Genomic DNA, 14,420 nt, shown 5'->3' on the forward strand with positions numbered 1-14,420 from the left:
AGTCCTTTCCACCACAGGCAGCGCCGGAGAGGCTCGGGATGGCCCTGCCTCAAAGAGCCCAGGATAGAGGCAGAAAGCCCAGGACACACCCACAGTTCCAGGAATGCATTCAGGGAGACAATGAAACCTTGTGAAACTCTGGAAAGCGCCCGGGGATGTTATTTTCACCTAAAATTCCACATGCCTCCCAACTGCCAAGGGATGAGACAGGCACACAGCCTCCAAAGGATCAGCGTCCTTAGAGGTCTTCTCAAAAAGGACAGTGAGCGGTGGTGAATTCTGCACCCCAGTCCCACCCCTGAGCAGGGCAGGCAGGTTCCACCATCCTGGGCCGAGGCAGCCCCCAGCTGGCCCCCACACCGCACGGAGCCGGCAGAGGGGCTAGGCCCTGTGCCTGCTCGGGCAACTCCCGGCGTTGTCTTGGCAACAATCTCCTGAAAGGAGGCAGAGGGGCCTCTCCTGGTGTTGCTGTGCCCTGGGGGACCGGGCGAGGCTGACCTCAGGGGGACGCAGAGCCCCCCCCCCAGGGAGACCTGGTGCTCCCCACATACCTCAGGGGGACGCAGACCCCCCAGAGAGGCCTAGTGCTCCCCACGTGCCTCAGGTGGCCATCAGGTTACCTTGGAGGCCGGAACTGAGGTCACCGAGGTCTGCAAATGGGTCCTGGCTCTGACACTTGGTCTGGCTGGCCAAAAGGCCAGGAGGGGCCGGCTGGTCTCCAGGAGAGAAGAAGGGGCCTGGAGAAGGGCAGGGGCATCAGAACTCACACACTGGAGTGGCACGGCCTCTGCCCCAGCTCACATGCTGAAGGCCTCACTTGGCAGTCACCTCACGTGGGACAAGGCCACACACACAGCGGGGCTGCCCCTGAGGCTCTGCGGGGGTGCTCACCCAACAGCCCGTACAAACCATCTGGGCCTGCCCCACCGCCCCTCGGAACCCACCCAACGTGTGGGTGCGCATTCCCACGCTCTCCGTTAACTCTCAGTACTGTCCTGCCCCAACTCCTGGGTCACTGAGGAGTCACTGTGAGGTCATTACAAGCTCAGAAAGAGCTCTCATCAACCAATCAGAAAAAGGTGACTCTCTGATGCATAAAACTAAAGAACGTAGAACAGTTCTCAAATGAAATATAAATAACCAGACCCACACAAAACAATAAACCACCTCACTCACAATGAAGAAAAGCAAACCGGAAGGACTGACAGCCCGTCAGACCGCCAGAGGCCCGTCTGTGAAGGGGGTCCCCGGTGGCGCAGTGATGAAGAGCACACAGACCCGGGCTGATCCCTGGGCTGGGACAATCCCCTAGATGGTATGGGAACCACTCCAGGATTCTTGCCTGGTGAACCCCATGGACAGAAGAGCCTTGGAGGCTGCAGTCCACGGGGTCACAGACAGACATGACTGAAGCGACTTAGCATGCACATACACATCTGTAAAGTCACAGCCCGCTGAGGAACAGAACTGACAGGGCATGTGTCATGGCCTCACACACATCGCTGCCTCCAGAGCAGCTCAGTACGGGGTCTCCTAGAGGACACAGGTGACGAGAGGCCAGACGCCCTCCCAGCCCCAGGAGGGCAGACCAGGACAGCCTGCGGCCTCCCTGGGGCCCTGCAGGAGGCATCAAGGAACAGCTGGGGTAAAAACTAACTTCAGAACCAGCCACAGGTGTGGCAGGGAGGGGCTGGGGCCCTGCTCCTGACTCCCCTCCTGGGGTGGGCACAGTCTCCCCACTAACCGTCTGCAGCCAGCGTGGGGGCCGGCGCCTCGGCCCAGGTGTCCCAGGCTCCCAGCAGGTCAGGGTGGCTGGCAGAGGCAGTCATCTTGCTGGGCTCAGAGGGCAGGTCCCCTGGGAGAACAGCAGCACTCTCTAAGAGTCCTCGGCAGGGCGGACACACAGCCTCACATGGACTCTCAGGCCCCGGGGACAGGCGGACCACAGGCGCCGTCTGCGGGGCGCCCCCATCTCCTGCTTGGGCGGGTGGGAGGGAACTGGCACCCCAACAGCTGCCCTCAGGAGGTGGAGACCAGTGAGCCGGGCAGGGGGCCCCCAGGAGCTCCTGGGCACCCAAGCTCCCGCAGGCTGTGCTCACATCCTCTGGGCTGCCCTCTGACTGGTTCCCTCGGGCTGAGAATGCGGCGTGCGGAGTCAGCAAGTGGACATGCTGAGGGTGGTGCTGAGACCAGTGTCTAAGAGGTTCCTCACCTGAGAGTTTCTCCAGGGGCTTCCTCCTGCTGCAGCCAGCCACACACCTACGGCCCCAAACCTGCCTCCCGCCCCCCTGAACCCAGCAGGGTGTATGGCACAGACACTGGCTGCGCCCCCGTCCTGGGGAAGGCAGGACCCGTGGCCGTGCCCGCCCGTCCGCCCTCAGGAGCGGAGGCTGCCCTCACCTAGATGCAGGAAGTCAGTGCCGCAGGCTGGGGGTGGAGCACTGTGGGTGGAGGGGAAGGGCGAAGGCTGGGCAGCCGAGGCGTCTGAGTTGAGGAATTCGCTGAAGAGATCGGGCTGCGAGCTGGGGGGGGCATCCGCGTCGGGTGGCAGCAGGAGCAGGCCGAATGGGTCAGCTGCGGCGACACCAAGCGGGCGGGCGTGAGCGCGGGCACTGCCAGGCACACTCAGCCCATGGCACTCACGCCGGGACAACCCTCCCCGGGCACCTGGGCCCCTAGTGGGAGGCAGCGCTGACCAGCGCCTGCCTCGCGATGGTGCAAGGTGCCTGAACGGCAGACCACTCCCAGCAGCAGCACCTACCATCTGGGGCGGCGGTCTGTGTGCAAGGGGCAGGGGCCGGGCTGCTAAAGAGCAGGGCTGTGTCCCCGTCAAGCAGGCCCCCCGCAGCTCCCTCTGGAGCAGGATCTGGGGCCCCGAGCAGGCAGCTGAGCAGGTCTGCATTGCTGGGGGGGCCGCCAGGGGCATGCGGGGCGGGCGTGGGCCCCGCCTCCACATGCAACCCCAGGAGGTCCACGCTGTCCTCCTGCGATGCAGCGGGGCCGGGCGCATCCTCGTCACCCGTGTCCCCACTCTCCACAGAGGGCGTTGGGGCTTCCTCGTCGGACGGCTCGCTCACACAGCCATCCTCAGCCACAGCAGAGGGACCCTCCTCGGCCAGGGGACCCTCCGGGTCCGTCGTGGAGTCTCGGTCCTCTGCAAAGAAGATGGCAGGACGGCTGCAGTTCAGCATGAGGGGGCGCTGAGGGGAGCCCCGCGGGGCAGCCGGGCCCGCCGACCCACCCCGCCAGTCCAGCGTGTGTAGGAAGTGGTCGGCGTCCACGCTGCTGTGAGGCGAGTCCGCCTCTGGGGGATCAGCGTCCGTGGGCCCGGCCTCGGCATCGTACTGTGCGGTGGACCCAGGCTGCCTGGGGAGCTCTGGCTTCCCTGCAGGAAGAGGGGGTGTCAGGCCCCCCACTCAGGGCTCCGGGACCAAGCCCAGGGCTGGGAAGAGCTTGCATGACCAGAACCCACAGGGCAACCGACGTGGGCCCATAACTGCTGCCCGAGGCTACCCCAGGTCATACATGTGCACACATGTATATCCATGCACACACAGGCGTGCACACAAGAGGTGCACGTGCTTTTCAGGAATACTTAGCTATACCTCACATGAAAAATGGAGAAAAAGCCAGCCAAGAACTCAGGCAACTTGTGCCGTGGCCAAGGGAGCTGCAGGGTCACCACCAGCGGGCTTCCGGCACTCGCTCAGAAGCGCTCTGGAAGGAAGCGCCTTGACCCCGCGGACAGGGGGTCACCAGGATGACCTCTGCAGGGGTCCCCGTAGGTGTGCCCGCAATGCAGGATCTCACCAAACTTGGACAGGACATCCTGCTGCTCCTCCCGGCTGGAGAAGAGGATCTTGGGGTTCAGCCCTCGCATGCCCGCACCCTCCCAGGGCGGAGCCTCACGGCCGGGCCTGTCTCTGGGCTCCACCTCCACCTCCAGGTTCACTTGGAACAGGTCAGGGTACTTCTCCTGGATGTCACAAGCATCCAGGTCATACCTGCAGTTGGAGACCAGATGCAGGTTAGGAAGGACCATGGGCACTTCAGGGGTCACACCAACGTCCACTAGGATGCAAGCGTGGGGCAGGGCTGTGTTCTCGGCAGGCAGCCTGCCCACGCCTCAAGCTCTGGATGTGCAAGCCCCCACCGAGCAAAGGATCAGAGGCGCCTGCGGGGTCTGAGAGCAGCAAGACCCAACCACCCTCTCAGAGCAAGAGCCCAGCTCCCGTCACCCCTCAGGTCCTGGCATTCAAATCAGATCAGGTCCTCAGAACATAAAATGCAGGTTCAAACAAAAACAATGCCATCCATCCTGGCAAAACCCTTGTGAACAGACGCCCACAAACCAAGACCACTGGGAGCTGCAGAGGCAATGACCTACCCCTGCAGGGCGGGAGCAGCCTGGCCGCAGCGGCCAGCTCACTGAGCAGCCCTCCACCTGTAGGGAATTCCCATCCGCTGCTCCTCCCAGAGGTCACCAGAGGATGGCACTGATCCCCACCTGTTCCTCAGCCAGGCGGCAGGGGCCCACGGCTGATTCTCTGCTGGTCTCTGTGCTACTCACTGCGTGTGCGTACAAAAACAGTAAGGCGACAAGAGGAGGGACTAACAGGAAGGACGGGTCCCCGAAGGCCTGAGGCATCGCGCCTCAACAACGCGGGGTGAGCAAGCACATGTGACCCCAGTGTGACGACCACTGATCAGTCCTTGCCATTCCTCACGGCCACGGCCCCCTCTGCGCGCTGGGGGCACCGGGGGCTTGTGTGGGGTGAGGCCAGGCCCACGTGGGTGCAAGCAGAGCGGCCGCCCAGCCACAGGGCTCTCCTTCGGGTCCCGGCAGGGCACACCCAGAAGACGATGCAGGGACAGTCGGCTGTTGGGAGGAGAAGGCACGGGGCACACAGAGGGAGCCTGACAGCGACCGCACTGAAGGGCCGGGGAGGGGCCTGTCCACGAGGTGGAGACCAGCCCAGAGAGAGCATGAGGCTGCTAAAGCTCAGCTCCAGGGCGGGAGGGCCCCGGGGCCCACTGCCAGCACCATGCTGGTGGCCACCCACCCTGCCTCCCCCGCCCGGTCCAGCCCAGAAGTGGCCCCCAGGCCAGGGTCTCTGCAGCCAGTGAGGACACAATGAGGTCTGTGACCAGAGGTGCAGCCCCCAGCGCCCCCAAGGGCCGTGGTCTTAGAGGGCCCAGGCCCCACCCACTGGGCAGGGAACAAATGCACTGGCTTTCACCCCAGACTGCCCTGCCCACTCACACCTGCTCCCCACCCCCGTCACAGGAGGCCCCCCAAGGAATCTGAGTCCTTCTGAAAAGTGTTCTCTTTCAACAGCCTGTCAGGCACCCACTTGTCTTTTTCCTCATTAACCAATGAGTCCACTTCCAGGGGCCTAACCCGCAATGAAGCATAGCCCCCCTGTCCACGCAGAGTAATAAGCCAGTGTCTCTGCAGACACAAGCAGGACCACCCCCCCAGGGGAGGCCGCTTCTCGGGCCACGGGGCCCCACGGGAGGCCCGAGCAGTCACAAGGGCTCGCAGACGTGACCCCACATCTCACTCACCACCCAACCACCAACAGCACTGGGGCTTCTTCCCCATCTGGAGCCACTAGGACTAAGGCCTGGGAGCAGGGCTAACAGTGCCTCACTGTGCGCGTGACAGTCGCTGAGACGGAGAGCTCAGTGGTTCTCAGCGCGAGGAGTTCTCATCATGAGAAGACGCTAACTCTGCGTGGCTCCCGGCACGTTCCTTGGCGCCTTCACAGCCCTAAACTGCTTCCCGGGCAACAAGGGATGTGGCGGTCCACCCAGGAGCTCACAGGCCGTGTGGACACCATTCCTCTGAAGCACCAGAATCCTCCTGCTCACCTTTAATGGGGGCTTTCTCTTTTCAACCCACACTTCCTTACATGTCCTGGACACAGCCCCGCAGGTCCACGCATTACACACGTGCCGCAAACATTCCGTTGCCTGAAAACATCTCTGACTGGCTGTGACTTTTGAAGGACGATCCCCCAGACTTGGAATTACAAGTTGGTGATGCTCTCCTCCCGTAAGTGACCGCGAGTCGGCTCCACCACATGGCTGCACATCAGCTGCCGGTCTCCTTACTTTGAAGGCCACCCTGGGGGCACTGGAAAGGTCATCTTCGGTTTTCGGCAATTTAACCACATCCCTTCCTCCTTAGAGCTGCTTGCTGTTTCCAGTTTGTTTTTTATTTGGCTGTACTGGAATTTCAGTTGCAGCACACGGGCTTTAGTTCCCTGACCAGGGATCAAACACAGGCCCCCTCCATTAGGAGCTTTGAGTCTTAGCCGCCGGACCATTAGAGAAGTCCCTGTTTCCAGTTTTTCCAGTTTTGATTCTATGGTTTGATGTCTTCCACATCAGTGTGAGAATTTCTGGTCAGTGGTCCTTCCAGCACTGTTTCCACCGCATCCTCTTCTCCTCGGGCTCCAAAGGCCGCCCAACCTTCCCCTGCGCTAGACTCCCCACCTCCACCACGTTCCCGTGTCTACTCCGCTATCACACGTGTAGCTGGACTCTCAGTTCCGGCTGTGACGCTCCACAGCCCCCAAGTCACACCTGCTCCTGTTTACCCACCCCGGTCCTGCAGTGAGAGCCCTGTGTTTCCCTGCACACACGAGCCAGCCAGTACACGCCACCCCCAGCTCAGACGCAGGCCTTCTGCTCAGTCTTCTTCATCACCTGGCTTCTGAAGAGACATGTCTCAGGAAGCAAGGCCTATGGAAGCCCTGAGCCACCCTCCCTGAAGGAGAAAAAACCTGAGACCTAAAGATGTGACATTCCTCATCCGTCTCATTGTCACATAATACAGAACTCGAGGAATCAACGTGAAAACACACTGACAGACAAGAATGTGCCTTGAGGCTCTTAAAGGAGCAACAACACGTGGAAACACGAGAGGCCACACCACTGACGCTGGGAGCCTCCCCGAGCCATCACCACAAGCAGTGGCACTTCCTGCAGGAGCCCCTGGGGCCCCTGCCAGTCTCCACCCTGCGGCGTTCGTCTGTACCCCACCCGGAGTGAAGGTGTCTGTGCCCCAACCCCTCTCATCCCCCCACGGTGCAGCGCCAACATACTTGGCAAACCTCACAGTAGCTGCGTTCCGAGGCACGAACCCTGTGTGAAACTGGATCTGGAACATCTTCATGGACGCCATCTGCGGGAGGAAGCACAGGAGCAGCCGTCCTCAGGTTGGGTGGGGGCTCCGCCAGGCTTCTCACGGGTCCCAGGGAATGAAAGCCCCGGGCAGGGCTCCAGGTGGTGGGACACACAGACATCAGGGTGACGCCTCTGCTGACAAGCAGCACCTCGGGCCCACGGGGGAGCCCCAGGCCACAGCCCTGCAGGCCCTCGGGGCCGCATCGAGGGCAGGTTCAGGCTGCCGACTGGCTCCGCCACACAGGCGGGGCTGGGGCTCTCACCACACCAAGGGCCAAGCTCGCCGTGAGCCCAGGGCCGCTGGCACCCCCTTACCTTGGCCTGCAGCCTCCCTCCCAGCGTGGAGCGCGCGTGGTAGATGACGATGAGCACATCCCCCTGCACGGTTATGCCCAGGGGGATGACGGCTTTGCCATCCTCAACTTTAAACTCTCTGGAGGACAGAACCAAGAGAAACAGTTCCCTTACGCAAGTGAGAGGCGCACATGCTGACGAAGACTATCCCGCAGATGGCGTTCATGTTTCCTCCTGCCTGGTGATTTTTCCACCAAATTATGTCAGGGGTTGGGCAGGAAGATGCTCTAGGAAATGACTTCCAAGGAGCCACTCAGCACAAAGACCTGGAGAAACCCCAAGGGCCCCGCCAGCCCTGCCTCCAGCCCACCCCACCCAGGCCCACCTCTCCCAGCCCTGCCGCCCCGAGGTCCACCACCCGGCCACATGCCCAGGGCACTGGCGCCTCCCACAGCTCCTGGAGCACGAGGCTGCGAAGACAGAAGGGGCTGTGCCCGAGCCCACCTCATCTTGTCGTATTCCTGGGATGTGGTGGTCACACGCTCGTCCCCCACGTAGACCTCGCAGAAGGGCCTACAGCCACTCCTCTGCTTGCTGAAGAGTGGCACGGGCGTCATGACCACGGCCTTCACCAGGATGGGCTTGCTGTGGGGCGTGACGGGCTCCTCAGCCACCATGTCGCACATGTACTCGATGTACCTGGAGGGCAGGAGGCAAGCCGGTTCACGTGTGCTCCATACTCGGCCCACGGCGATTATTCATGTGCTCCACGTGCAGCCCACTCGCTACATCACATGCATGTTCCTTGTCTCTGGAGCCCATCAGGATATCAACCTTATTCCAATCACATGTAAGCATTTCATGTGAAATTCCCTTCAAAGCAATGTTCTAGTATCATCTAGTGAATCAGATGTGATTTTCACTCAGTTCAAAATGTCTTTACATTTCCCTTGAGACTTCCTCTCTGACTCATGGCTACTCAGAAGTAGGTCTTTTCCCTTGGAAACATCTGCTGTCCTGGTTTCTGGATTAACTCAATGGCCTGGGAACGCGTTTCACGTGACTTCTATTGTTCTCAACCTACTGCAATTTAAGGGCCCAGACTGGGCCTTTACGAGAGCTCCGAGGTGCGTTTCTGTCGTGGGACATGCTGTGGCTCTGATCTGACCCGCCGACTTGCTCAACTGGCCACCGAGACCATCCGCGTCCTGCTCTGAATCTGCAATCTGCTCCTGCAGCTCGTTTTGTTTCAATGGCTCCATGGCTCCGCCCCCGCTGTGGCACCGCCTGTCCCCGAGGCTCCGCCCCCTCTGCGCAGCTCCACCCCTTCTGCTTGGCACGGCCCTCTGTGGCGCCGCCCCCTCCCTGAGGCACCGCCCCCTCTCTGTGGCGCTGCCATCTCTGGCCCTGCCTCCCAGGGGCCACGACTGAATTTGAACCCACAACCGTCACACTGCACGTTCCCAGAGCACTCTCACCACTCCCGACAGCTGTGGTAGGACAGCCGCGTGCCAGGAGACCTGGGCCCCTTTCACCAACAGCAAGAAGCCAGGACCCGTGAGCCACGTCCACAGCCTGAGTGAGCTGGGAAGCACTTAAGACCCAAGGAGTGGACTGTCTCAGAGGTGACGCTGAGAGAAGCAGGCAGCCTGGGCAGTGAGAGCGGGCGGGCGACACGGCCACGAGTTCCGGCCTCTGGGCATGGCCTGCACACCCCCTCCCACCTCTATGAGGGCCAGGCACAGGCCCACAGGTGCCATGAAGCGGCTCCCAACAACCACCCGCTCCCCGGCCCTAGCTTCCTGTCACAAGCTCCTGGGTCACCCGAGCACGTCCCAGGCCTCCCCTCGTGCCCTCAGCTCACTCTTGGCACCCACACTGGCCGCAGGGAGAGCGCCCGTGGTGGCTCTCGGCGGCCCAGGCGTGCCTTCTGGTTTGTCCTGAACCTTGCTGTGCCCTCCGGGTGTCTGAGGCTCGAGCTCTTCCATTAACTTGGGGGAATCCTCAGGACCTCCTCAGACTCCGTCTCTCCCGGGGGTGCGTCTGTCAGATCATCTGACATGGCCCCATGGCATTTACGCCCCTCCAGGGCACAGAGCTTCTGACAGGCTCCCTCCCTGCTCACGCACGACCTCCAGCCCCCACTTACTTCGTCAAAGTCTCAAACACGGCCCAGTAACCCCACACTTTCCGGCACGGTTCCAAGTCTCGTGTGAAGGCCACCTCATCTGACTGTCCCCGGGGTGACCTCATGCCCTCTCGAGTGGCAGCCTTCCTCGCCAACCTGTCCTTGGGGTGCAGACCCCCGCCTGCGTCTCCTGTGGGCTGGAGACCCCCGTCCCTCCTGGGGCTGGCGGCCAGCCGAAGCCTCCGAGACAGCTTCTCCGAGGCGTGGAGCAGGTATGCTCAGAGCTGGAGCTGCTCTTTGGTTGCTGCGGGCGGGAGGGGGCAGACACTCCACCCTTGCGCGTCTCCAGGGCAGCAGCCTGGAGTCTAGTGGGGGCCCGGGGCCAGGCACACACCAGCAACGCTCTGCTGGCTCTGACCACAGCCCTGAGCGGGGCCCTTGCTGCAGGCACAGCTCCGGAGCCCTGGCCGCGCCTGCGTTACAGGAGGCTGCCGTGCCGAAAGGGTCAGACGCCTGCCTGGCAGCCCAGCGCTTGCTCTCCTACACCTTCTGCGCAGTGGATGGGACCCCCAGCCCCCACCACCTGGAGCCACACAGAAGACACGAGGGTGCGGCCAGCCCTCTCAGGGTTAAGGAACAAGGTGCTGCCCGGGCAGTGCGCCAACAGGCTGGGCCAAAAGCCAGGAGAGGGCAAGCTCCCCAGCCCCCCATCCAGGCCACGCAGCCACCCCGAACGAGAGCGATACCCACAGCGGCACCTCACCGGCCTGGACGCTCCCCAGTCTCCCCCCAGGGTCAGGGCCCCAGCTCTCCACGCTCCAAGCCCTCCCCACAGAAGAGGGAAGCCTCCCCAGGGACTCCTCAGGCAGAGCACCAGGCGCCCTCTTGCTGTGAGGTGGATGGAAGCGAGACAAGCTGGTCTGGGCGCAAGCAGTGGCCCCAGAAAGGGGGCGGGTGGGCAGGGGCCAGCTGCAGCCCCAGGAAACCATCTCATGTAAGCAGTCAGCAAAGACAACCTGGAAACCCACGTGTCTCACAGACTCTGATGCGGGGGACACAGCACAGAGCGGGTGCTGCCCTCATGTGCGGCCAGAGAGCCCCCAGATGCCGCTCCACCTGCGAAATGGAGCCACCAGGCCACATGCCCGCCGCCCACCAAGCAAGAGGCCACAACACTGGGAAGGACAGAGGCACTGCTCAAGGGCCCCGGTGGGGCAGGAAATGAAGCCACCCAACTGCACCCCCCGATGCCACACCCACACCCCACAGCAGACACTGTACCTCTTGTGGGATGGCCAGATGCCTGGCGGGCAGCGCTTCATGCTGAACATGTACACAGCAGCCTCCGCGGTGCTGAAGAGCCGGCAGAAGCACAAGAAGGAGCACACGGCCACGGCCGACGCCGCCCTCCCATCCTAGGACAGAGCACGGGGCGTGTGCGGGCGGCGCTCACTCCCCGAAAACAGTCAGGGCTTCTGCCTAGGGTCGGGGCTCCTTGGGGGGCTAAGGAAACCCCACCTGAGGCAGGGATGCAGGGCTCCACAGCAGAAGGCCTGAGGCGGCAGACCACACACTGCTCACCCTCACAGTCCCCACCCAACCTCTGCGCCCGGCCACCCACGGGCACTCTCATGAACCCCCATCGTCACTCCTGCCTGACGTCACCAACACCAGGATGGCAGTGCTAACCTCCAAGGGTAGGTTCCAGCAGGTACTCCGCTGGACAGGATGTCCACAAACCCTCAGTCCCAGAAGAGGGTCAGACACAGAGTCCCAGGAGGCAGACCAGCCTCTGCACACGGGTGCTACACGAGGGGACCCACCGTCTTCCACCAAAGAGGCAGGAAGACCCCCGTGAGGACAGTCTTCTGCCAGAAGCCCTGCTGCCAGGGGACCCAGGTATGGACACAGCAGGTGCAGGGCCTGCACCCCCACCCTCCCCGACAGCCTCTATTCCCTCCAAGGTCTGCTGCCCTGGGATGCCTGGACCCACCCTGGGGCACCAGGCCTGCGCCACGGCCGCAGGCCGGAGCAGAGCCACTGCCAGGAGCGGTGTGTGGCTCAGCGAGGAGCCCCGAAGAGCCCGCTCAGACGGTCACTCCTGTGGCCCCCAGTGCCACCACCCGGGAGTCTGGAGGCCCCCTCTGCCCGGCGTGCCTGGGGAGCCTGGCCTGCTCACCATGCAGTGCACCACGCAGACGTTGCCAGGGTCCCGGCGGAGCCAGCCGTGCATGTTCCTGCAGAGGCTGTACAGGCTGCGGAGGCTCGGGGCCCGCCGGGCCACCCAGCCGCAGTCGGAGACCTGCAGGGAGGGCGGCTCACCAGCGGGGTGCTGACATGGGCCTCCCCACACAACCCGACACCCCCCGCCCTGGGCGTGCAGAGGACTCGGGAGCCAGCGGACACGGCCAAAGCTGCAGAGGCTGTTGCGTCCACGCTGTCTCCACGAGCTGAGTGACAGCAGAGGACACTGTGTGGGCCTGTCCCCCCTCTGGAGGCACTGTGGGCTCAGTGACTCTGAGATCCTCGAGAAACCACCCCCCGCCACCCAGGCGGTGTGCAGGGTGGACCCTAAGCATCGGCATGAGTCTGCTGCTCACCCGGTTGTGGAACTTGGAGGGCCGGTAGGTCCGCGGGGACAGGTTGTAGACGGCATAGCGGCCTGGGTGCTTCGAGTCCAGGAACAGCCGCACATCCTCAATGTTGTTCTTGATGGCCGACTCCACACCCTCCGCCGGGAACGACATGACTGAAAGACAGGAGCCCCTGCAGCCTCTCCAGCCGTGGGCCGGACGGTCAGCCGTGTGAGGCCCCGCTGCTCGCGGCTGCTGGCCCAGCAGTACGGCGGTCCTGAGAAGGGGGGATCGGAGGCCTCTGCAGCCTCTCCAGCCATGGGCCGGACGGTCAGCTGTGTGAGGCCCCACTGCTCGCGGCTGCTGGACCAGCAGTACGGCAGTCCTGAGAAGGGGGGATCAGAGGCCCCTAGGCCCTGCCTTGCTGCTCATCAGATCCCCAGGGATCCCTGGACAGTGCCCCCGAGACCCTCCTGAGACTCAATCTCTACATCAATCTCTACATAGCCCGAAGCACCACAGGGTCTCCAAGCGTCTGGACTTAATATGGGTGGCCTCACATCACTTCTCTGAAGACCTCAGCATTCCAGAACGTTCCAGATCAGAGGTGGGGAGGTTGACCGGGGTCCTGGGTTGACACAGGACTGTCGGCTGCAGGGCCTGGGGGCATACTGGACGCAGGGATGGACACCCGAGGCCGGCACCTGGCACACGTCACCAGACAGGAAAGAACCAGAAGACGTCCTCACGACTAAAGCTGGCAAACGTACCTGCGATTCTGGACGTGATGTAAGAAATATCCAGATCTCCCTTCGCATAGCTGGAATTAAGAACAAAGGGAACTTGGTTATTACACGAAATTTCTACCATTAACTCGTGAGAGCCGAGACTGAAGCAAGTCCTGGAGAGGCTGCAGGGTTCAGGCTGCAGCCTGTCAGCGTGCACGCACGTGCCTGGGTGATTGCACACACGCGTGTATGTGCACGTGTGGAGTGCCATCTGCCTACAAAATAGACACGTGCCTGTGCATGTGTGGAGTGACATCTACCTATGAGGTGAAGGAGAAATTATAAACCGCGAGGGGGAGGCAGGACCCGACAGGAAGGACTTTTATCCTCTCAGTACTAAAGGTGGGCACTGAGAGAGGGTTTGGGAGAGAGATGACAACAAAAATGAAGACAGAGCTTCTGACTCAGTACATCATGTCTGGCTAAACAATTACAAGGTGCCGAGTGGCAAGAAACAGTCTAAAGAGACAGAACAAGCATCAGAACCAGACATGGCAGGGACGCTGGAGTTATCAGACTGGGAACTTAAAACAGCTGGGGTGGGGGCTTCTCTGGTGGCTCAGTGGTAAAGAACATGCCTGCCAATGCAGGGGACAAGGATTCAATTCCTGATCTGAGAAGATCCCACATGATGCGGAGCGACCGAGACCGTGCATCACAAGTGCCACAACTGCTGAGCCTCTGCTCTGGAAACCGGGGGCTGCAGCCTGTGCTCGGAACAGCAGAAGCGCCCGCCAGGAGAAGCCTGCGCACCGCAGCGGGAGGGCAGCCCTCCCTGGCGCAAAAGAGTAAAGCCCATGCAGGAAGACCCAGCAGCCGAAAAAACCAGGAACGGCCGGGGCTGGTGTGCTGAGGGCGCTGACGGATAAAGCAGGCAGTGTGCAGGTCAGACAGTGAGCACAGAGGTGGAATTCTAAGGGAGAGCCAGAAGGAAACGCGAGGTGCAGGCCCTGAGCAGAAAAGAAGGCTGCCTTTGATGCTGAGTAGACTGGACATGGCTGAGGAGGAACCTCTGAGCTAGATCTTGACAGAATCCCCAAAAGCCAAGAGAACAGGCTGGAGGACAGCATAGAACATCCAAGGTCTGTGGAGTGAGCTTGTGACATAACGGGGACCCCAAAAGGAGAAGAGAGGGAAGAACAGAAGACACGCCATACATTTTAACTGAGAATTTCCCTAAATCAGCGTCAGAGACAAACCACAGAACCGGGAGGCCCAGAGAACATCCAGCAGGACAAATGCCAGAAAAACTACCCTAGGGCATGTCAGTTTCAACTTCCAGAAAAATCAAAGATAAAAACAAGATCCTGAAAGAAGCTCGGGGCAGGGGACACCACCTATAGGGGCCTGCGGTGAGAATTACGCCTGTGGCTTCACCCCAGAGACCGCACAGGCCAGGAGTGAAGCCAGGCGTCTGCAGTGCTGGGAGAAAAACCAGCAGCC

The 14,420-nt window shown here is 61.8% G+C and overlaps 1 protein-coding gene across 3 annotated transcripts in view; it reads right to left on the bottom strand.

Moving 5' to 3' along the window:
• The window catches only part of GAK (cyclin G associated kinase), a 47,706-nt gene that overhangs the window by 5,096 nt on the left and 28,190 nt on the right, over window positions 1-14,420 (bottom strand). For 2 of the 3 annotated variants that reach the window (XM_065913987.1, XM_065913989.1), the window contains 13 exons: window positions 12,960-13,009; window positions 12,217-12,365; window positions 11,796-11,918; window positions 10,898-11,031; window positions 7,993-8,187; window positions 7,510-7,627; window positions 7,113-7,192; window positions 3,811-4,004; window positions 3,242-3,385; window positions 2,762-3,154; window positions 2,401-2,574; window positions 1,745-1,855; window positions 621-737 (listed from right to left, as the gene is read on the bottom strand). In XM_065913987.1, the coding sequence (XP_065770059.1) occupies window positions 621-737; window positions 1,745-1,855; window positions 2,401-2,574; window positions 2,762-3,154; window positions 3,242-3,385; window positions 3,811-4,004; window positions 7,113-7,192; window positions 7,510-7,627; window positions 7,993-8,187; window positions 10,898-11,031; window positions 11,796-11,918; window positions 12,217-12,365; window positions 12,960-13,009 (1,982 nt within the window). The remainder of the gene's footprint in view (window positions 1-620; window positions 738-1,744; window positions 1,856-2,400; window positions 2,575-2,761; window positions 3,155-3,241; window positions 3,386-3,810; window positions 4,005-7,112; window positions 7,193-7,509; window positions 7,628-7,992; window positions 8,188-10,897; window positions 11,032-11,795; window positions 11,919-12,216; window positions 12,366-12,959; window positions 13,010-14,420) is intronic. The other variant, XM_065913988.1, reaches the window with a different exon arrangement.

The sequence above is a fragment of the Muntiacus reevesi genome, chromosome 22 (assembly GCF_963930625.1).
Source record: "Muntiacus reevesi chromosome 22, mMunRee1.1, whole genome shotgun sequence".
NCBI lineage: Eukaryota > Metazoa > Chordata > Mammalia > Artiodactyla > Cervidae > Muntiacus > Muntiacus reevesi.